The 21,799-nt window shown below is 29.7% G+C and overlaps 2 protein-coding genes across 2 annotated transcripts; both read left to right on the top strand.

The window, feature by feature from the left end:
* The first annotated feature begins 6,729 nt into the window (after positions 1–6,729).
* LOC150029735 (cyclin-D4-1-like) lies at positions 6,730–9,286 on the top strand. Its single transcript, XM_090310409.1, has 6 exons — positions 6,730–7,245; positions 7,563–7,649; positions 7,746–7,844; positions 7,928–8,129; positions 8,242–8,363; positions 8,464–9,286. The coding sequence occupies exons 1-6, from the start codon at positions 6,952–6,954 to the stop codon at positions 8,737–8,739; spliced, it is 1,080 nt and encodes a 359-aa protein (XP_090166535.1). The 5' UTR covers positions 6,730–6,951; the 3' UTR covers positions 8,740–9,286.
* A 5,820-nt stretch (positions 9,287–15,106) lies between these two features.
* Positions 15,107–16,833, top strand: LOC120074545 (uncharacterized). The gene is made up of 3 exons (XM_039027700.2): positions 15,107–15,346; positions 15,567–15,628; positions 16,199–16,833. The coding sequence occupies exons 1-3, from the start codon at positions 15,307–15,309 to the stop codon at positions 16,640–16,642; spliced, it is 546 nt and encodes a 181-aa protein (XP_038883628.1). The 5' UTR covers positions 15,107–15,306; the 3' UTR covers positions 16,643–16,833.
* Positions 16,834–21,799: the final 4,966 nt, after the last annotated feature.

Raw genomic sequence — 21,799 nt, 5'->3', positions numbered from 1 at the left:
ATAATAAACCTTAACAAATGGGTTTTGTGTTTATTATCTATAAGGCAAAAATAAGGCTGCTATTTTGAGTTTTTGAAGTACACGTGATTTGGGAATTGTTGTAGTAAAGTGTTGCAGTGTCGGCCCACCTGAGGTTTTTTTTTTTTCCTTACAAAAATAAAATAAAATTGAAAACCCAAAGGCAAAGGCCATAAAAGAGGTGGATCCCTGTGTAAAGCTGAATCTGATCAGCTTATATATTTGTAATTGCATTATGTATTATACTCTCTCTCTCTCTCTCTCTCTCTCTCATTCACAAATGAGATAATAGAGAAAAAGAGAGAGCATCTCTAGGACAAGAGATAAAAAAAAAGTTGTTTTTATAAAAAGAAAGAATGATAAGAGAAAAAAGGGTTTCTTTTTATGTAAATATATATATTTACAAATGTTATGTCTTTTATTTGAATTTTTGAAAATGTTAAGATTTGGAATCCTAAGTTAGTTTGGTGTTTTAAGTTTGTTATTCTAATTTTGATGCTCATTGTTCACATTTCTCGACAATTTTTTTTTGGGTGTGTGTGTATGTGTCTTTTTCAACCGCTGGTCGTGAGGAATTGTTATTATTATCAGTTTCTTTTCCTTCTGTTTTGGATTTCATTATCATGTTCTAAGACCTTTTTTTAATCTCTTCTCTCTCTCTCTCCCCATATTAATTATATCCAAAGTTTCATTTTAATTCATGGATTAATTTTTATTGATATTTTTATATTTCTCCTTTGACTTGATGCTCTTTCAGATTACCAGCTCATATACAGGGGAAAGGGAATATAAACAATCCGAAGATGGACATCAACTTTTTGATTATCATAGAAATTTGATAATGTTTTTAGTTTTTATTTTGATATCATTGATCTATATTAGTGCATGGTGTTGTCTAAATAATGAGATAAAGATGCATTAAATCACCATCTAGCACAACAATATTGATGGAGTTTAATAATTAAAGAGAAAAGTAGTTGACAAAAAGAAACCAATTATACGATAAAGAGAAGAATAAGGTATAAGATATGTAGCAGTGATAATAATTAATTACTAAGAAATAAATGAAAAAAATTATAAATATTGAAGCATGCTTGTTCTATAAGGTGTTAGCATGCTTCTCACATTAAGTTTATAAGAATATTATCGTTCGAATTTTAGTAGTCAGTATATCAACACAATGTATATCATTAATTAATACTTTAAGATTTAGGGGGGAAAAAAGATAAACCATAAAATAATTGTCTCAGTTAAGACAATGCACGTACATTTGGTTTGAATTTTTAATGACATAAAAGATACAATAGAAACTCATTTGAAAAATATCTCAAGAAAATGACACCACAAATCATGAAATGCTGTGAATTAAAAGATGTGGTTAATAATCTAAGTAGATGAACTTATTTAGACGAAAATGACACTGCAAATCATAAAATATGTTCTCTTTTGACAAAATTCAGCACATATATGTATTTTTGTAATAACTTCAAAAACTGCGATGTCATTTTAATTACATGTTTTAATTTTTATCATGGATGTCAAGAAATGTCAAAATCTAACTTTTATGGAAATGTCAATATAAAAATATCTATAAAATGTGGATGTGAAGAGTAACTTTTAGAAAAAAAAATATTTTAAAATATTTAAATTAATAAATAAACTTTTTGTGAATTTTAAATAAGTGAAAATGTTTATTATATATATATATATATATATATATATTTGGTTGTTTTTTTAATATTTCATAATTATTATTTTTAACTGGTAAAAACGTAAAAAAAATGATGATTTTTATGTTTTTTAGGGTAAACTTGGTAGGGGTAGCTAAAATTTTCATTTTTATTTGGAGAAAAAAGGGGAGTGGGTATTTTGGGAAAAATAATAATGTGAGAGAAGGGAGAGAGAAGGTAATGATGAGAATTGTGAAGGAAACGGTTAGAGTTTCGTCATCTTATTTAGAGAGGAGAAGCATTCGACCCACTGCTAACAAACAAAATCACAAACCCTAACTCTTATTGGTCCTTTTCTTTTTCTTTTGAAATAAACATTTTTTTCATTCTGACGCAAATACCCCTTTCATTTCACCGTATTTTCCGTATCTACCAAACCAACCACTGATTTTTCATTTCATTTTATTATTTTAATAATAATAATAATAATTTCAGGGAAAATCCACACAATTTCTACGGTCTGAGTGAAACATTGAGGACATTGAACAAAATTTTGATCTGCTGATTAGTGCGTGATGCAACTCAAGAATGGACTCTCTTGATGTGTCTCTCGTTGGTCCCTACCATAAAAACTATTTACTTCTCGTGGTTTCTTTTAGGTAAGTTCATTTTTACACCTCTTTAATTACTTATCTGATCAATATAAATTTACACATGACTAGGTATTAGAAAATATCCCAAAAATTAGTATTAGTATGGACTTTAAAATAAAACATTTAGCCTGGTCTACAATCAGCTCTTAAGTCATGCCTACATACGACATAAGAAAATGAGTAAAGAAGCACAATTTTTAAAATTAAAAAATCAATTTTTTATCAAACAGTATCTTCGTTTTTTGTTTTCCGTTATTGAAATTTGTGTTTGTTTTCTTATAACTTTTTCACGATGGTTACTAAACATTTGTATTCTTAATTAAATTTTAAAAATAAAAAATATTTTTTCTAGTTTATAGATTTTGGTTTAATTTTAAAAACTTTATAAGAATTTAATAATAAAATAAAGAAACCGTTAGGTTGAAGTTATGTTTATAAATCACCGACTCAATATGCCTAATCATTTTGGAGATTTGTCTGATTCGAGAGCTAGGAACACAACTACACAAGACGGAATTTACTCCTCCCCTAATATCTAAGTAGATAAATTGCTCTCTTAAGGGTTGATTTTGGGGATTGAACAATGTGGCATCACACCCTCTCTTGGCCCAAAAGGGGTCTGGTCATAGTTGGATTATGACTTATTGTTCATTAAAGGGATCAGTGGTACTTAAGGAGTTAAATGTAACTACAGGAGCAAAACAGTAATTTTGGCCCAGTTGTATTTACGAGCAATTTGTGAGATCATTGCATTTTTACTGGTCATATCCAATGGACACATAAATATATATGCAGTGCGAAGAGTACAGCTATCGGTCTTTAGTAGAGTGACAGATAATTAATGGAAGTTGGGTAATTTAATTAAAGGAGTTTGGTTAATTATCCAAATACTATTAGAGCTTCAATCTACAGGTCCATAAAGTCTTCTCTGTAGCTCAACTAGGATAATTGAGAATCAATTTAATTTTGGATTAATTTGAATTGTTCAAATTAATTGAGGAAATTAATTATACATATGATATAATTAATTTAAATTAATTATATGTGATATAATTAATATAAGGTATGTGATACATTATAAGATAAAGTTTTATTCAATAAGAAATAAATATTTGAATTTGATTGAAATATTATTTATATGAATTTGATTCATATAAAAACTATGGGAGTGTTTGGGGCAAGGATTATCGTCAAAATATAATAACCACATCTTGCTGTAATAAAAACTATTTCCAAATTTCTAATTAGCTACCGTCAACACTATTTCAAAACCTTCATTTGCTATAGTATTTACTATTTACTACCGTTTCTACTATTTTATATCATCATTTTTTATTATTTGCTATTGTGTTTACTATTTTCTTCTCAAACTAAAATAATTTACACCTCAAACACATACTATTACAACTCAAACTAAAATAATCTATACCCCAAACGCAAACTATCATAACCCAACTATAATAACTAACTCATTGTCCCAGATGCCCTCTATGAGTAAAATTTAATATGAATTTGATTCATATTAAATTCTATAGATTTTATGGGAGAAAAATAACCTTATGTTATGATATAATATAAAATTAAATGTCATAACTCTCTCCATCTTCTCTCTCATTATATGTCGTGAAATGGTTCACGATCTATTTAGTTTTTTGGAAGACATTTTTCTTTTTTCTCTTTTTCTAGGTTATCTTCTTCACAGAATTTTTTTCTGAAAAGTGACAGAGATCTCTCTCAAAAAGGTAAAAATAAATTCTCTTCTCTCATCTAAAATAATTCTCTCCCTCCCAAAATTATCAGAGCCCACACACTCTTGAGAATTCTCATACCCTATAAAGAATACAGAAGGCTCTTTTTGGTGTTGTCTATTTGGAGAAATTGCTATATTTTGGAGACCGAGATTCAAAGAGAAGGGTACGTCACCGGATCGAGAGGAATTTTACGTGAATAATTGATTCTTCAAGAGGTTAGTAATCCAAAAACCCAAATCATCTCTGTACTTTATGAAGCATGCTGTAATTTTCTTGGTAGAATGCATAATAGAGTTCTAAATTTCATCTTTCTATGTAAATTAAAATTTGAGAAACAATCTTGCTTCCGTCTAGGTTTTCAAAAACCTTCCGGACAAGTGGTAAACAAACAATTTTTTTAATGCTACGAAAGAAATTGAATTCGAATGAGAATTTTAAAATCAATTGAGCTTATCATTGAAATGTAAACATTTTATGTCTATCTTCATGAAAAAAAAATGGTTAGTTTTGCTCATAAGATTAAATTTTTGATGATATGTTGATACTTTCATCGATATTTTACGTTTTTATGATTTTAATATCGACACGAGTGTGAATCGATATTTCCATCATATCATAGAAAAATCCACAAGACATAATAATTAAGCAACAAACTATATCTAATATAAGTATAATATAAATAATAAACATGTTAACTTGTTTAAAAATTATTAAAAATTTATTTACTATTTTAAATTTATTTTTTGAATTTTTTGTTTTTATAATTTTTCTAGAAATATCTATCGGAATCGAAATTTTATCGATATTTCCACTAAAATTTTCGTAAAATTAAGGCCTCGATATTTCATCAACATTGGTTTTGCTAAAGATTTTATTTATTTTTATTTAGGTAATATATTTTGATCAAATAGTATTTATATTTCTACATTGGGAGGTCTAGACTCAAGTCTATTATCCCACTTATGAGTTGTTTTTTTTTCCTATTTACACTCTATTTTCTAATATGTTTTCAAAATCAAAATTAAGATTTAAAATAATATAATTTTTGAACCATGGTTTCGAAAGAGCCGCTCTAAGAATGGATATTGTGCTCCCAAAATGTAAGAGATCTACAAATCCTTCGTCACGTTGCCTTTTTCTTCTCTTTGAACGATATATTTTGAAAAGCCATTTGTTCCCATATACTAATTTTATTCAAAATTCTCTTTGGGTCTTTGTATCTATAACTTACCTAATTCATCCAAGTTTCTTTCTATATATTTTTATAATGTACTAATTTCTGTATAATTAAATAAAATAACATTCTACTTGCATCGCTAATATTTGGTAGTTTGTTGTGTGTAATTATTAAATGAATTCAATTAAAATAAAATTAATGTTTTTGGATCGAGTATCAATCAATGAATCTTAATAATAGAGATAAAGGATCAATTTTTACTAAGTTTATGATTATTTTTTCAAGATTGTCTGTCTTTTTCTAAATAAGAGGAAGAAAATGTGAAAAAATGAATGGCTAGATGATATTAGAGTATATTATTTCCTTTGAAAGCTTTCTATATATGGATAGTTGAAAAAGGATATGGAATATTTTTTATTTTATTTTATTTTTTTTAGTCTTGATAAAAACTCTAGATTTGATTTCAAAGTATATGATAAACTCTAAAATAGAAAGGATGTACTATGCTTTAAAAGAAGTTTGTTAGTACCAATATCTTTATGAAAAAAATTTCAATATTTATATCTTTTTTTTTTATAGAATATTACATCGTCACACCCGGTTAAGAAGTACAGGTCTTAAACTTCTTTGTCAAAGTAAAGATGCATTAACTTTTTAGTCATATTGCTAATGTGAGTTTCTTGCCTTAATGTGATAAAATTAGTCTAAATTTTCGTAAAACTTTTAATGTTATCAAATTGGACTTTGAACTTGAATAAGTATGGTATTTTCTACTATTTGTTAGGCTTTGATTACATTCACTACAAAACTCAACTAATAAAAATATCATCAAACCAATTTCAAACAAAAATAAGCCCTAAAAAACAAATACATAGAATCAAGTCATAACAAATTCAATATACAAAATTGGTAAATATGGAAAATAAGTCCTTCTAAACTCACCCATTTCAACAAAAGTAGTAGTCCATCAAATTTGATTGTTTTTTAATGACAATTCTTCCAATAAAAGTCGATTAAAAATAAAAGAGTGCAACATTTATACAAATTTACGAATTAATTAGAAGAAATGCAAAAATGAAGCTAAAAATTGACTTTGGAAAAATTTAGAAAATTGTTTTTTAAAACAAATTTATAAACAAACCATAGTCAAAGATTCAAAATTTAGAAACTGAAAAGGTGACTTTTTAATATTAAGTTTAAATATATGAAATTGGATTAGAATTATTTTTTCAAACTTGGAAATGCACTTTTCTTTAGAAGAAAACAAAACAAATAAAAAAAAAATGAAAAAAAACAACTTAAGTCATGAATCACATACGGCCCTTTTCTTTTCTTTTCTTTTCAATTTTTTTTTTTTTTTTTTTTTTTTTTTTTTTTTTTTTAAATTTCAGATGGAGAAATAAAGATTTTGATTTTGGAATAAGAAATGAAAAAAAAATGGTTTTTGAAATGGAAAATGTTTTGTTGTTGTGTATTTAGGAGTACAGAGCTTTACCCTAAACTTCGTATTCTCTCATCTTCTACATAAACAAACCTCTTCTTCTCTTCTCTTCCTCAAACCCCATTCTCTGTTCTTCCATTCCTTTTCTTTCACTCTCTCTTTTTAACTCATTTCTTAAGAAACATCAAATGCTGTTTTTATTTGTTTGATATTTCTTCTTCATATTTTGCAACATCCTTCAATGGCGGATAGTTTTTACTGTACAGAGAATGCCAATATTTGTTTTGATGATCAATTTGATTGTAATGCTACAAATAATGTGTTTGAACAATGCTCAATTTCTCTGCCCCACCGAAGAACCCGTGACCAGTATGTTGAAACTTTTCTGGGCTCTGCCTTAGAGAGTGAAGAGAGAGTTAGAAGAATGGTAGAGAAAGAGATTGAGCATTTGCCAACTCATGATTATCTTAAGAGAATGCTCTCTGGGGATTTGGATTTCAAGTTCAGAAAAGAGGCTGTTGATTGGATTTGGAAGGTTGGTTTTTTTCTTTTCAATCTTTTTTTGGTTACCTTTATCTCTTTGATTCATTTCTATGACGGGCTTTGATTTTTCTAAGGTCTTTTCCATCAATGGAAGTTTGAGTTCTTATCAAAAACAGGAATTTGGTCTCCCAATGCTTCATTTTTTCTTCTTTTTGTTTGGTTTGATTATTCATAATGATGGGGTCTGTTCTTTTTTTTTTTTTTTTTTTTTTTTTTTGCTTTTCTTTTCCCAATTTCAACAGTTTATGGTCCCTCAGTACTTGTAATTCCTGGCAATCTTAGTTAGTTCATTATTTGATTCATGAACAGGCTCATGCCCATTACAGCTTTGGACCTCTGAGTCTTTGTTTATCTATGAACTACTTGGATCGTTTCCTCTCAGTGTATCATTTGCCTGTAAGTTCCAGAAATCAAACAAGATTTTTCTTTTTTTCTCTTTCTATATTTCTTGTCATGTTATGAAAATTTTTCTCATAATGTTTTATTATTTAGATGGATAAAAGCTGGACTGTGCAGCTTCTGTCAGTAGCTTGTATGTCTCTAGCAGCAAAAATGGAGGAGACAGAAGTTCCTCTTCCCATAGATTTACAGGTCAAATGAATTTGAATATTATTTTTATTATTTTCAATTTTTTTTTTCCTGTTTTGTTGATGGATTTCAATTTTGAACTACAGGTTGAGGAACCTAAGTTTGTGTTTGAAGCAAAAACTATACAAAGAATGGAGCTTTTAGTTCTAAGCAGGTTGAAATGGAAGATGCAAGCCATAACTCCATTTTCTTTCATTGATTATTTCCTCAGTAAGATCACTGTTGAGCAGCATATACCAAGCCTGTTTTTCTCTAAATCTTCACAACTCATTCTGAGCACAATTAAAGGTGTTTTAAAGCTTTTTCTTTCCATTTACTGACTGAAAAAATCAGTAGCATTCCCCCAGAAATTAATGTGTTTGATACAGTTTTGTGGGTGTGAAAAATTAAATGCATGCAGGCATTGACTTCTTGGAATTCAAGCCCTCTGAAATTGCTTTAGCTGTGGCAATTTCCATTTCAGGAGAATTTCAAGCACCGGATATGAATAAAGCAATCCTTTCTTTTCCATATATGGAGAAAGTAATACAAAAAGAACTTTGCTTTAACTCTTTAAAAAAACACATTTTTGCTAATTGGGTTACTTTATTTTAAACATTTGCTTTATGGGTTTGTTTTGCAGGAAAGAGTGATGAAGTGTATTGAATTGATTAGAGATTTGTCATTGATTAATAATGTGTATGGAAATGAATTGGATGGTAATGTTGTTGGTGGTTCAGTTCCTCAGAGCCCAGTTGGGGTTTTGGATGCAGCTTGTTTGAGTTACAAAACAGAGGAACTATTAACTGCAGGCTCATGTGGTAATTCTTCTTCTCATGACAGTGCAGACAGCAAAAGGAGGAGACAAGATAGACCATCATCAAATGATGATTCAAGTCCATCCAGTCCTGTCAAATGAAAGAAAACACACAAAAAAGAGAGAGAGAAAAAAAGAGGGTGAATAAAATTTAGGTAAGTGTCATCAGTTAGAGTGTTACTTAAAATGAAAATTTCCACAACATATCATATTCAAAACTTTGAGATAGATAGAAAAACACAGCAAAAAAGCAGGAAACTGTTGCTTCAATTCCTAAAATTCACTTTTGTAAACAGAATTTTACTGTAAAAGAAGCAGAGGAAGAAGAATATGCATAAGAAAGAGAGGAGATGTTTGCTGTGGTGTGTGTGATTTTGCAGTGAGTTTTTTTTTTTTTTTTTTTTTTGGATTTATTTTCCTTAGGGATTTAAATAATTGAGTTATTGTGTGGAGGGGGGGTGGTTTGTTTTTGGGGATTGAGAAAAGGGGGCCCCACTTGGTCAAACCCCCTCTGTGTTTTTGAGTGTATGACCAGTCAACATCTGGAATGTATTGCTCTGTAAAACCAACTCTCTATCTGTATGTATATAATGATTATTCAAAAACAAAGAAAAAAAAAATGCATTGGAAGTATTGCAAATTTTGCACTGATTTTGATTTTTCCTTTCAACTGCACAAAAACAGAGGAGAGGTTTCAGGTCTTCAGCTGGCATTGCCATTTATGAAAGGGAAGCCATGAATTTCTTTCTTTTAAGGACTTTTAATTGAAGAAATAGTGTATTGTGGGAGGCAGGGTTTGGGTTGCCATGGTTGTCACTGACAAGTATCCACTTAAAAACATTGGCTTTGCAACAGACATTAAAGAACAATAAAGTTTCCTTAAACGACAGCTAAGCATGGTCAAGTCTCAAATGTTGTAAGTATCCACTTGAATTCACTCGTCCTTTCGAATATTTCTGTTTCTATCAAATTATTCAAATTCCATCTCTTAATTTACATTTACCATAATACCAGGTTCAATTCAATCGCATTTTTATTATATATACCTATATTATGTTTTTCTTTCCAAGGGTTTTAACAGCAATTTCATCTGAAAATGTTCAAAGAAATGATACCTTGTAAATCGTACGTTTTAGTCATAAATAATTTAAGAATGAAGAAAATGGTGATGAGTTTCTTGTAATTGAGATAAAAAGAGAGTTTTGTGAAAATGTAGAGTAGCATTAAGTTTAGAATATATTGATGAATGGGAAGTGCTTTAGTTTAATGTTATGATTAATAAATAATTTCAGAAAAGAATGAAGATATATTATAATTCTATATTATATATTCTGAATATGGGCGCCATTGTGGTACTAATTAGGAAGAGTTTAGGAAGTAAATAAAGTGGTGGGAGGTTTGTTTGCAGATTTAATGAAGGATTCCTTTTTGCCCCATAAAGTTGAAAGGAAAGGTCATCTCGTACTTCATGGAATTAATTTAGTTGTCCCATTGTCACGTGATAATGCAGGAGGTCCAACCTTAATTTGACCACCATATTCTAAATTTATAACTATTTACATTAAATAAAAGCTTATAAATTTTATTTTTTAAAATAAAAAACCTAAAGCAAGTAAAGGACATACGGATCTATTTCTGACTAGGAGGTTGGCGATTCAAATCCTCACACCTCTAGTGTACAAAGAAAAAGAAGAAAAAAAAAAATCCTTCCTATAACGTGCGACAACATCTATGAAGCTCAACTAACATACTACTTCGGTAATTTTCAAAATGATTCTAAGAACATGTTTGAGATTCGTTTGAAAAGTGTTAAAATCAATTTCTATTGGCTCATTCAAAATGTGTTTGACACGTGTTTTTAGTTATTTTAAATCAATTTAGTGTTTGATTCTACAATTTTAAATATGATTTTGAACTACTCATAATAACATGAATAATTTTAACTATTTCAGTATCTCAATCCAAACATGTTAATAAATTCAATCAATTTGTTTGATTAAAAGATGAATAGTATATAATTTTAAGATTGTTAACATCCCTATCAAATGAGGTTAGATGGGATAAATGAAGTCAATTGAACTCTAGGTTAGTGAATAAGATATTTATTACCATCTAAAAAGTTGCCAGTTTCACATTCATGACCTAGCAATTTTTTATGTGAGTTAGTGCATACTTTGAAAAGGTTCAATGTACGACAAGTAGTTTTGTTTCAAATTGTCCCGATTAAAAATACTTTAAAGTTAGGTGTGATAACTCTAGTTAACTTATCCTTTTTTGTATTATCTAGTTTGAAAAGTAGTACAAAAACTTCGAGAGAGAGAGTACTCTGGTAAATGGAGATCTAGGGAGAGAACTTTGTGTGATTGTAATAAATTTGTAAATAATGGATTTCTTTTTTATGGACTATGGTCGTTTTTCATAGTAGTGGGAGGTATTGTAGGAATATGTGTGTAGTGATGAGAGAAGCATGAAGGGATAGTGAATTAAGGATATATTAAAACAGAAAAGGCAGAAGAGACGAAACCACGGTTTAAGCAGTTATTTTGATATAAATAGACCAAAACAAAAGTTATATTATATGATGCATTAATTAATGAGTATATGGTCCATATAATGTGAATGGTAGCAACTGCAAAACCTGGCCTTAACTTGCTGGAGATTCCAGTGTGTGTCAAAATTAATTAACAAAAAACCAATTCCCTTCTCTCTTTTTTTTAATTTTATTTAAACTCTCCCTTTATTTCTTTGCATGAACAAATTCTTTCTTTTTAGTTTATTAAAATGCTCGCTTGGCACTTGCACAGCACGTGACAGAGTCCCATAAGGCATAAAATAATACGTATATGGTATGAACCAGCTTTTTAGAAAGACAAACAGAGAGCGGGGTTTGAACTTTGAATATGGTTATGGTTTAAAACTGAATCTTTTTGCTTTTTGTTTTTTGTTTTAGCCAAAATTAAAAATCATGATTCCTTCTGATCTTAGTTTTAGTACTTAGTAGTTGGCCCTCAAACCTCACCCACAAAGCAGGAATATATTACTCCTTGAAATTCAAAAACCCACTAAATTAACTTATTTTCCCATTCTAATTATTCTCTATCTCTATTCTGCACATGCTCAGATGGATATCAGAATTGAATTTATTTTATCATTTTCCTTTATTAATCTCATTCCCTCCATTTACTAACTTAGTGTCTACTTTCAATGTTGTTTCAAGGTTGCTGAGTTTTTAACCTCACAAAAATGTCAATTGGAGTAAAACTCAGTACATAAATTGGATGCTTACAATCTGGTTGATATTCTATTCTTAAAAACACTTTTAGTCCCTAAATTATGTTTATAAAATTAATAATTTAGTCTTTTAAATTTTAATTAATAATGATTTAGTTGTCATACACTTCTAGATTTTCAAATTTATAAATATTTAATTCTTATAGTTTGAAATTTGTATCAATTTAATCTCTCGTCAAATTTAAGAGTCAATTTTTATTATGTAGCGCCTTAGTTTATATATATATATATATATTGATGAGTTTATTGACACGCTTGTGTAAGAAATTTCATAAAACTTTAATAATATATTTTTTTACAATAAAAACAAAATCATTACTATTCACACGAGGTTTCCAAAGAAACTTAATTCATGGAATTTGAATTTTATATTTGTATCGATTTCAATATAGCAAATACAATCTCTAATACAATAATTTTTTGATGTGTTCAAAATAAACTTTATATTTAAACTGGTTGATTCTCTTGGATGATCGGCCTTTGGGTTTGTTGACCTTCTTAGATGATCGACTTTTGGGCTTGTTGATCGTCTTGGAGGATTAAAGTTTGCACGAGGCTTGCGGAGAAACTTATTTCATGGAGTTGAACTTGAGTTGGTGTTGATGTTGATGTTGATTTGATGCGACATGGTTCGGTATCTAGTACTTCATCCTCTGATTTTCTCTCATTCGAATGTGTATGCTTGATTTGAGAAGTGAAACGCGTGATGTTTTTAGGGTTGAAGTCTTTGAAGAATGTTTGTATCTCCGAAAGACTTCAGTCTTCGATTGTGATTAGCTTCAGAAGTCTGGGAGAATTCTCTTTGGGCTTCTGGAATATAGAATTGCTGACCCCTCCAAATGAGGAGAGCTTCTCTATTTATAGAGTTCACAGGTGGGCTTGAGCTTGACCTTTAGGTTTGAGGGGATTGAATCTTCAGCTTATAGGTTGTGAAGATATGGTCAGTTTGTTGAAATCTTCTAATCTTTAAAGCTTCAAATAGTTCAGATCTGCAGTTCTTCTGAATTTGAGAACTTTAGTCTTCGAAACTTGAGAAGCTTCAGTCTTCATCACTTAAAAGCTTAAGATCGTTGGTGTTCAAGAATTAGGAGCTTCAATATTTGGATCTTGAGAGCTTAAGCCTTGGATCTTGGGAGCTTAAATATTCAGAGTTTTAATATGACTTCTGATCTTCAGAGTTTTGGAGGAGTTACATTCTTTAGATCCTCGAGCTTCAGAACTTCTGAAGACTTCAGATCCTCGTAGCTTCAGAACTTCAAATCTTCAGAGAGCTTTGGCCTTCAATTCTTCCAACCTCCCCTAAATGAAGAGGTAAGGCTTCTATTTAGAGAGATTTCTCGTGGGCTTTACATGGACTTGGCCCAATTGCTTTATTGAGTCCAAATTGGGCTTGGGCTTAATCTTTAATTTGACTTGAAATTTTACCATGGACTTGAATTGAGTTGGGCCCGAGGGACTTTAATTACTCAACCCGATCCAACTTATAATTTTTTCAATAGGCTCGAGCTTTCGTTGATGATGTGGCAACTTGTGATTCGTCGAAATTTCTCATTCAACCATTACAAATCCTAAAGTACATAGACTATCTTACATATTAAACTTTAAAGAGTAAATTATTATAATTTTTTTTAAAAAAATATAGACTAAATCACCAACTAAGTCATAATCGTATAGAGTTTAAATACTAAATTATTTATTTTTATGAAAATTCTGGGACTAAAATGTTTTCTAAATAATAAAATAAACTAGGATTTATACGGTTTACCTGAAGTTTAAATGAGCTATGTTGTATTTTATTGCTGATGCATGATTGGGCTTCTTCTCTAGGTTCTCTGCCTAAAATCGGTCATTTTTGGCCCAGCCCAAAGATGTTATATATATATATATATATAATTTTTAAAATAATTGTTATTATTATCCCAAGTTCCATTTTAAAATGGATTTTAAATGGGTTCAAAATAGTCTTTTATCCTTTCAAATTCATCCAAAAGTTCATCCAATTCAACTTATCTTTCTCTAAAATTCAATTCATTGTAAAAGCTTGCTGGATATATTGTTTTTTTTTTTTTTTAGTTTCAGAAAATTTTATTATCCATAAATATTTTTAAATAATGTCTAGGCCAATTTCATAATCTCTTTTTTTTTTCTGTCAAGTTGGCTTTTTTTTTAATACAAAAATTATGAGATTAAGAAATTGAACTTTTGACTTCAAAGAAACGAATGCAGGTCAATTATGATAACCTAAGCTTCTCTAATGTCAGTTGTTAGGATGTCTTCTCCCCATATGTAGATGTTTGTATTAGTGTTACTTTACACAAATTAGGTCTAACAAAACAATGCTTTTCCAACAATTTATAATCTTTGGGCACCATAACCGATGGTTGTTTAGCTTGTCTCCTCCAATCCAACACTAATTGTTATTTCAAATTTCAAACTCAATGGTCAAACTACTATACTTCATCCTATTTAAGTTTTTCTCGAATGAACAATATCTAATTTGATTAAAAGATTTTTTTTTAAAGTTTTATACTTGAGTTCATTCTATTTAAATCTATATATTTTTAATAAATTTTAAATTTAGGTCAATTTATTTTCAATAAACTTTAAATATTATCTTTTAAATTTATTTTTAACAAATTTAGTTAAATAATAATAATTTATTTCATTAAAAAAAATACCAGATGAACATATATATAGCTTTACATTTTATAAAGGGCGGGAATATTGATAGAGACTAATTATTTTTTTAAGAAAAAATTAACAAATAAACTAACCATAGGGCGGATTAATTTTAAGATTGTTGAAAGTACATGAAACATAAGGAAAATAATAGTTTAACCTTGAAAAAAAAAAAGACAACTAATAGAGTTGTGCGCTATGGTTTTATTTGTTGTTTATTTTTGTCTTTGAAATCCAAAATTATCCCCCAACCATTATAAAGCGCCGGAAAGCCTGGAAATGGTGAGAGAGTTCACATCAAACACATCTGGAGAGGGTAGGCTATAAACTTGAAATGGATTTTGCTTTAAGGACAACCCAAAAACAACAGCCAAGCCTGAGGCCCTCCATGTAATCTCTTGCACGTAAAGCAGTTTTTCCTCCCCATGTCTTCTTTGATTTATATTATGATTATTATTATTATGTCCATACGTAAATGTAATGGAAAATTACAGCCAACTGCCGACACACACTTACAACTAAAATAACCTCCATAATCCAAACAAAAATATCACTAATTTCTCCAACTGTCCCACCACACACACACACACACACACACCAATTCCAATCACTTTTCAGCTCTTTAAAAAGACATGATCATCACTAACAGTAACAACGTCGATCGAAAGCCATATATTAAAGCCCTTCATTCTTCAACCCATGGACCAGCTCCACAATTGCTTCGACCCCAACATCCTAGGTTCCGTTCACTTTTTTCTTTCTTTTTCCCCCTCCTTTTCACTATCCTTTTTCTTTTGGGCGATATTTTATTTAATCACTTCAAAACACATGCTTCTTCTTCTTCTTCTTCTTCTTTTTAATTTCCGTTTTGTAATGATCATTCACCGATGATCCAGCTTGTAAGTTGATCAACTTTCTTTATTTCGTTTTTAAAATCACATTTTCTTTGGAATTTTTAGGGTTGGCTGATATGTCACTTTTGCCACCGAGTCCGTCTCCTCATAATACTCATGCAAAAGTGGTATGCAACATAACCCTTTTTTTTTTTTTTTTTACTTGTCTAATCTTTATTTGACTATTTTATTTTCTTAATTAACCAACTATAAAAATATTGGGTCTGCTAAATTCGAAATAAAACTTCAACCAAATATGCCTAGTTTTTGAGAGAGAAAAATACTTTCAATACATGTGACAATACAGTATTACGAATATACACATACATATACGTATATATATACCTTAATTACTATAACAATATTTAAGTTGGCTAGTACAAGCACATATATAAAGTTGGTAATGCAAATTAAGACATTATCAGCATTTTAGTACATTTCAAAATATAGTTAAAGCGAGACATTGCCAACATTACTATAATAATTTACATCCTCATTAATTTAAATTTTCATTTCACTAATTTTTCTTTAAAAGAAAAATATTAATAATGATCTTAATTTCAGGCAGGTTTGAAATAATTTTTTAAGTGCTGAAAATATACTTAATCTCATATATGTTTTGATGAGTACTTTGAATAATGATATTTTTTAATACATTCATTTGATGAAAAATGAGTAAAGAATTGAATTTTGAATAGGTAAGAGTGGAGAAGAAGGGTTTAGAGCATGCAATTTCAGAAGAAGAGATGAAGATCCGGCGAGAAATTGAGAATGAAATAGAGAGAGATTTGGAGGAAGAGATTAAAGGAGGGATATACCAACATGCCCTTCGCCTGAACCGCCTTTATCAGCACCGGAAAATTTCCGGTCATATTAAGCCGTTGAAAACCAAGAAAGACCTTTTGGAGGTAAATATCAGCATCAAAATGGATGGAGGGACAATGATGGAAATAAGAGAGACCAAAAAGGTGGCGCCACCGCCGGAAAGTCTCCGGCCGAGAACTTCCCGGTCCGACACCCTTGCTCCGGCAGTCCCGGAGATGAAAAGGTTGGATTGGGCGAAGTCTCTCCGGTCGAGTGCGGCGCCGCCGTTTGTCCGGAGAAATGTCAGATTTGATCGGAATAAAATGGCGGTGCCATAGATCTAATTATTTGTTTAAAAGTATATTTAATTTGTTAATTTGGATGTTGGGATGTAGCTGTGGTTTCATTTGTTGGTGGGGTGTGTTTTGTTTGTGTTAATAAAGCCGACATGTCGTTGCTTATTGGAAATAATCGAAACATTTTTGGATTTTTTAATTTCTTTTTCAAGGTTAATAGTAAAGTTTTATACAGCTAGGCTGATTTTGACATATTTAGTAGTAATCGAGTATTTGTATAAAATAGATGTTCATAATTACTCTTTATGCAACTTATTAATTCACTTGCATATATCCTTTCACCATCATTAATTATCATGCATGACGTTTTGGATATAATTCGTTAAGGTATTTGGGGTAAAAAATATTTTAAACTATAATAACCACCTCTTGTTACTATTGTGTAGTATCCAATTTGCTACAGTCAATACTATTTAAAACCTTTCATTTGCTACTGTTTTTATTATTTTACATTTATCAAGTTTTTATTATTTGTTATAGTATTTACTATGTTCTCTTCAAACTAAAATACTTTACACCTCAAACACATAGTATTGTATTCCAAACTAAAATTATCTACACCCCAAATACAAACTATTATAATCCAACTATAATAACTAACTCTTTGTCCCAAACATCCTCTTGCTATTTTAAAGGTTGATTATTCAGTCTATTTTTTCAATTGTCCATGGGCAACACTTTTACCATTTCATTGTAATGCTATGTGAATATGTTTCATAAATTAAACTTTTAAAAACGATATTTTTAAATAGGTTAAATTGTTATTTATCAAGTTTTATGGATTAATTATAAGTTTTTATCCCATCAAAAAGATTAAATTATGCTTTTAAAATTATAGGACTAAACTCTATTTTTTTTTCTAAATTATAAAGATCAAATTTATAATTTAACTTAGCTCTAAAAGTGGAGGAAGCCTACAAAATTTTATAGATAAATGAAGGATACGTAGTATAAGTTGAATTTTTTAAATTGATATTTATGATTTTGGCACTCTCTCATTATATTATTGATTTTATTATTCTTCTCTATCTAAAAAGTTCGAGATTCTCTCTGATTGAAATTTGCAAGTCTCTTTATAGGCTATATGAACAAAAGAAGCTCTACAAGAAAGCTACAAAGATAAATTGGGACTTCAGCTCATTGAGGACTAAAATTGTGGATATGTCTAAGACTCAAGAGAACTATCCTATCTCAAGATTAGGGTACATTATCTTATCAGATAAAATTATTATTTTTTTTTTTTAAAAAAAAAAAAAAAATCATGTGAGTTTATCATAAAAATGGACAATATAATATTATTATGAAATATATAAATGTATTATAGATGTGTTTGTTGTTTATAAATTATAACAAAATACAATAAAATTTTATTATCTCTTGACTTGTTCAACGATTTGTATGTTGTTCCATCTAATTTCAAAAGAGTTATCATGTGAAAGGTTTAAAAAGATTATTCGAGCTTTTAAATTGAATAAATTTCTTTGCGTAATTGAAAAGTTACATGTGTATATAAGATTCATAAAAGAAGAAGAAAATAATAATAATAATAAAGAAAGAAAGAGAAATAATGATTGGGCCTACTGCCGACATCCAGAAGAAAAAGCCCAAATTGAAGCAGTAGGCCCATTTCCATGAAAACTATTGGAATTTGGAACATAAATCTTATAGCCCTGTCCCACCCCCATTACCTGGTACACGTACACCCCACTTTTGATTTGACAAGAAAAAATATTATTATTATAAATCATAATTATAAGATAAAAAAAAGAAATTGAAATGAAACCCCAGGTTGCCAGAAGTCAGGCAATCTAATAAAATGGGCCAGGCAAAGATTCACCCAATGGTTGGGCCACTGACACGTCTTAATCAATCCACCTTAAAAGAAGAATCCACCGTCCCTTAATAATCTTAATCCCCGATTACTCATTTTCACTTTTCACACTAAATCTCTCATGTTCCTATACAATTAAATTTTGCACTCCCTTATAGCTTAGGAACAAATTCATAAAAGTTTCGTCTGAATTCAAAGTAGAGAATAATCTACGTATCCTCGTTCCTTTTATTTCACCTAAGAATTCTCTAGTTTGGGAGTTTGTTGAAAGATAGTCAAAATTAGTATTTTCAGCATATTTTTATTTTTCTTCTATGTGGTCCTTATTATTTTTCTTTCCCGTTAATATGATTCCAAATTATCAACAACTTTTTGTTTGAGTTAATGTACAATATTATTCATCGTGGAATACAAAAGCTTATCCGGCTTATTTCCCATCATTTTCTTTACTATATTATAAAATTCTTAAAAATAATTCCATTTCAACAAAAACCTATTATGATATATATTATCTAGAATGATTTGAGTAAAAAAAACATATTGAAAAGAATCGTGTTAGTATATAGATACAATTGTTATCCTCCAAACGCGATTTGAAACAAGCAAGTTGCAAAGGCATGATAAACATATTGGAGCTAAAGGTATGAAGAGCCAAATCATGTAGACATCAAACATAAAAACTCCTCCATAGGATATATTTGTCACAATGGTTGTTGATTTCAAATCATGTAGACATGAAACAAACATTATAGATTTTCAACATTTGAGGTATGAAGAGCCATGTGTCCTTTAAATAAAAGACAAAAAGGAAAAAGGACATAGATGAAGATGGATGACAAAGCAATTTGGCATATCGTATATTTTTGGAACCTCCTTTAGCACATTGTCGGAGGTAAATAGAGAAGACCTCACCCATGTCATTCATTTTACCGTTGTGGTTGTTCATTAAAATAAAATTCACATTTAGAATAACTGAAACCTTGCTTTTGAATCTCTCTCTTTCTCCAATTAACACAATTGCAATATGTATGAATATAGTTAATAAAAAGATATAGAATAGATTTGATTTGACTTAGTTGGCATTTAGTTAATGAATAAAGAAAACGTGTCGTGTCTTTACATGGAACTCATCTTCATTCATGTTATCTGGTCTCTTCTTTGTGGAATATGATGGAAAGGATGTTGGGCTGGTTCAAAAACTTCAGCAATATAAGAGATCTGTACGAAGGTATCAACCATCTAAAGGGTACCAACACCAAAGATATCATCATATATAACACCACCACTGTAATCCTCTGGACTCTATGAAACGAAAGAAACAAACGAACCTTCCAAGATCAAAGCAAGAATAGTATGCAACTATGGGAGGATGTATACTCTTTGGTAGGCTGCTGGTCTTATAGAAATAAACTTTTCAAGGATTACAGCCCTTCTGTGATTGCCATGAATCTTCATGCTTTTTGTAATTCTTAATATCTTTGCTTATATTTTATATGGTCTGGGGTTTACCTCTAGTCCTACAACTTTTGTAACTTCTCCATTGTGCTTAATGAAAATTCATTAGGAGACAATGAGAGTGCTAAGAAAGTGTCCACCTAGTGAAGATGTTCTAGTACACCCCAATCCACATATCCTTTTCCAAAAAAGAAAATGAATCCAATTATATCAATGAACTTTGGATAGTTTTAGGGTCACTCTTGATGTTTAAATTTGGTTTTAAAACAATCTTTGAAAGCTTGTGGCGTTAAATTTATGGACGAAAGAGTAGGTATCGTCTGTTTATATTAATAAATCTAAACAAATATGAATAATGTAAATTTAGGGGTTAAGATCAGGAAAATAAACAAATAATAACAATAATAATAATACTAGATATGTAGAGTTCGAAAGAAGGAAGACAACAATACTATTTATAGATATCGTGTAATTATTTATTTTCTTTTGTGTGTAGTTATATTTGTTCAAATAAGCAAACACAAACATTTTCGTTAAAAGTGTTAAATTCATTGATGGTTGAATTTTGTCCCTAAGAAAAATGTTTTGTTTTATTTTTCTTGATACTATTTCACCAATCGATCACACAGGTGTTCTAACGTATTCATATATGATTTTTTACAAAGTGGTGATGAAAGGTATAACTTGTGCAACTCTTTCTATTTTTCAATTCGATCCGATCCATTTGTTCATCGAGCTATTTATTCAATCAAATTTTTTTTTTAAATACCTCTAACAGAGGGACAAATAGTCAATTTTGAAAGAACTTATTGTCAACCTCTTTAAAATATGAATTTATATGATTAGAAAAGGAAGAACTTGCATTAGTATCTCAAAGTTTTTAAAAACTAAATTCAGTGTATGTTTGAGAGTGATTTTGAAATAATTAAAATAACTTCTATCATATTCAAACTCACTTCGAAACTTGCCTTTCATCACACAAATACAATTTAATATTTAATTCAAATGCAATTTTCAAATCATTAAAATTGATTTTGAATGACTAAAAGCATGTTTTCAAGTGGTTTAACCATTTCATAATCACTTGAAGGTACCCTTATTTTTATTTTATAAAAATAAAAGCATGATGTGGATATGGTTGAAAAAGAAAAAAAGGAGTGAGGCAAAAATGAGGATGTTGGCAATAGTTTTTACAGAGGTTAGGGAAAAAGGCTGAAGAAACCGTCACTTCTTCAGAGCTGAAATGAGCTGCTTTAAAACTCCTCGAATTATGAATAAAGACAGAGCAATCCACTAAAAGTAAGGAGAGGTTGGTTCATGGGTTTGATTATGGATTTATGATTAAAACAAACAAAACTACAAACTCTCTCTGATTATTTGTGATTCATATTATTCATATCTATATATCTTTGACTTTGACTAGAGACTTAAATACTTCTTCTCCCCCATGGCTTTCTTGTATGCAGGTTTTGGTTGGTCATTTTTAAATGGACCACATGTTCAACATGCTGCTCTCTTTTGATGTATAAAAACATCTATTTACTCCAAAAACCGCTACAAAACAAACTTGTTTCCTTAATTGCTCATATGTTTGAAGCAACAAATTTGTACTAACATATAATGCTTCAATCTTTGCAATTAATGTAGGACGAAACTTAACCTTTATTGCCATATTCTCTTTACTAATTACAAAATGTAATTTTTTATGCAACTAATTAGGTTTAGATTTGAAGGGTGAATGCCTAATTAAAAGGATTATTTTAGGGGGGGGTTAAAAAAAGAATCTTGATGATGAGATTCTATGCAAGGATGAACTAACAAGTCACAGACAAAAGCTGAATGTCCCTTCTATC

Source organism: Benincasa hispida, unplaced genomic scaffold, assembly GCF_027475165.1.
Source record: "Benincasa hispida cultivar pf3 unplaced genomic scaffold, pf3_genome.v1.1 HicScf960, whole genome shotgun sequence".
NCBI classification, from domain to species: Eukaryota; Viridiplantae; Streptophyta; class Magnoliopsida; order Cucurbitales; family Cucurbitaceae; genus Benincasa; species Benincasa hispida.
Note: the sequence above shows the minus strand (reverse complement) of the source record. Positions and strands in the feature narration are given on the sequence as shown.